Genomic DNA, 2,319 nt, shown 5'->3' with positions numbered 1-2,319 from the left:
CAGCCGGGTGACGGCGGCGGGGGCGGCGGCGACGACGGGGCCGGTGGCGGGGCTGGCCGCACACACAGCTTTGAAGGGGCGAGGGCCCGGCAAGGTGCGGGGCGGGCTTGCGACTCTGGCGCGTCCCCTGGTCTGACACCCCTCTCTCCTGCACCCTGCCTGACCGCCGCCTGACCGCCTGCCGCCCGTTCGCCGCATGCGGAGCGCGTCCAAAACCGCCTCGACGCGCCGCCCATCGCGCCCCGCGCCTGCGCGGGGAGCTGACCCCCCTTCCCCAAGCGTGCGTTGCGCCTGCCTCGCTCGCACGAAGAAACCCGCATCAATCGCACCAGCTCCGGAGCTGACCGACGGTCTGGCGGCCCGCCCGCCCTCAATGCCCCCGATCCTAATTTCCTGCAGACCCGGCAGTCGTGGAGCTGCCCTGGTGGTGCTATGGCGCCTCTGGCATGCAGCTCTGGTTCCCCTCCCTCCTGCCGCAGCCGGCGCGCCCGCCGTCGCCCTCGCACGCGGGCGGCATGCGGCGGCTGTCCCTGTCCGCGCCCCGCGCCCCGGACGGCGCCGACGGCGGCGCGACGGGCGCGCCTGACAGGCAGGGCAGCGGCGCGGCGGCGGCGGCGGCGGCGGCGGCGGGGTCGCAGTCGCTGGCGGCGGCCGCGGCGGCGGTGGCGGCGGCCAACAGCGGTGGGACAGACATAGAGCTCGAGTTTGACCAGGAGGTGATGATGCGCGCATGACATCATGTCTGTGTGTTGTTCATGAGTGTTTCTCGTTCCAGCAGCCGGGAGAAGTGCAGTGTTGCGGCGAACCTCCCACACGACCGCGTATTGGCCCCCACGCCTGAGCGGTCACCAGAAACGGCCCTGCATCCGGCTGGCAACCGCCCGGCGGTGCCGCAAGACTTCCCCATTCTGTCCTAGGAGCGCCTGCGCCTCTCCGCGCCCTGACCGCGGCGGATTTGCCGGCTAACCGACGCCCAACCGACGCCCAACCGACGCCCAACCGCCGCCCAACCGCCGCCCGACCGCCAGGTGTACCCCATCGGCATCTCCCTCGCCGACGCGTCCATCGTGGGCGTCACGCAGCGGCTGATGCGCGTGCCCCTGGGCGCGGGAGACCCCGCACACGTGGGTCCCTAAACCCTGATTATTCGACCCTCCTGGACCTTGGGGTCGCGCCAGGGCGCGCCTTGGCTGCTTTGGGGGTTTTGTATAGGGCCCCGCCTCGCGTGCTCGAGGGGCCCGGAGGAGGGGTCCAGGGGCGCCCGCGCCGGGGCCCGCCCCGCATTTCTGACGGCACCGCCCTCGAGGCGCGAACCATCGACGGCCGCCAGCCGACCGCGGCGGCCGCAGCGACCCACTCGGTCCCCCCGGCCCTCGCGGCGCGCCCGGCGCCTCACCCCTGTCCCGCCTTCACCCAGCCCCTCAAGGATCACGACGCTGCCCGCGTCGCCCATTCCAAACCAGCCCATCACTCCCTTGCCCCCCACCCCACCCCACCCCCAGGGCGAGCCCCCGCTGGCCATGCCGTCTTTCCACCCCGCCCCCGAGTCCCAGCCCGTGCTGCCGGCCCTGCTGCGGCGGCTGCTGCTCAAGGGCGCGCAGGCGGAGGCGCTCGCGCTGGCCAAGCGCCACGAGGCCGGGCCCCACTTCGCCAGGTGCGTTTGCAGGCTAATGGGTCTGTTATCTGGCCCTTTGGGTGGATGACCTGCCCATGAGGGTGCATGATTTGCCCCTTGGAGTGTATGCTCTGCCCCTCAAACCTGGCCTGGGGGCCGTGTCTGGGGAGGGAACTGTGAATAACCGTACCCTCATCTGTTCAACCACCCCCGCCCCCCCCAAAGGTCCCTGGAGTGGCTTCTGTTCACAACGCTGGACATGGAGGGCACGGGCAAGCGGCGCGACCTGGCACCGCGGCCGGGGACACTGGGGCAGCTCAAACAGGTGTGAAGCTGACCGCGTACACGCGCGTGGCTTTGTGTGTGTGTGTGTGTGTGTGTCTGCATGCGCGTGCGCGCGCGCGCGCGTGTGTGTGTGTGTGTGTGTGTGTGTGTATGTGTCATGGGACAGGCCCATGCTCAGGGGCAGCATCCAATGAGGGGATGTCGTGTGTTGACTGTTCAAGGTAGTTCGTATGGACTGGGGTGCTGAAAAGGTCAGTGGGGGCCGCGGATCCTGGCGTTGGCTGCCCCTGCCAACCGGGTCCATGCAGGAAGGCCGTGAGAGGGGTGGCGGGGCGGCGGATGGGCGGTGACGCGCGGCCGGCAATGCGGCAGCCTGAGCCGGGCCGCGCGGGACTCAAGGCTGCCCCTCGGAAAGTGCA

General features: G+C 71.0%; 1 protein-coding gene across 1 annotated transcript; it reads left to right on the top strand.

The window, feature by feature from the left end:
* Nucleotides 1-515: 515 nt before the first annotated feature.
* MNEG_15196 (hypothetical protein) lies at nucleotides 516-1,940 on the top strand (the record flags this gene model as incomplete). The annotated part of the gene is made up of 4 exons (XM_014036332.1): nucleotides 516-716; nucleotides 1,029-1,124; nucleotides 1,503-1,654; nucleotides 1,841-1,940. Coding segments are annotated over 4 exons (549 nt in total), but the record flags the coding sequence as incomplete, so codon positions are not given.
* Between the last annotated feature and the right edge of the window lie 379 nt (nucleotides 1,941-2,319).

Source organism: Monoraphidium neglectum (genome assembly GCF_000611645.1).
Source record: "Monoraphidium neglectum strain SAG 48.87 unplaced genomic scaffold scaffold05118, whole genome shotgun sequence".
Classification (NCBI taxonomy): domain Eukaryota; kingdom Viridiplantae; phylum Chlorophyta; class Chlorophyceae; order Sphaeropleales; family Selenastraceae; genus Monoraphidium; species Monoraphidium neglectum.
This window is presented reverse-complemented; position numbering and strand designations above follow the sequence as displayed.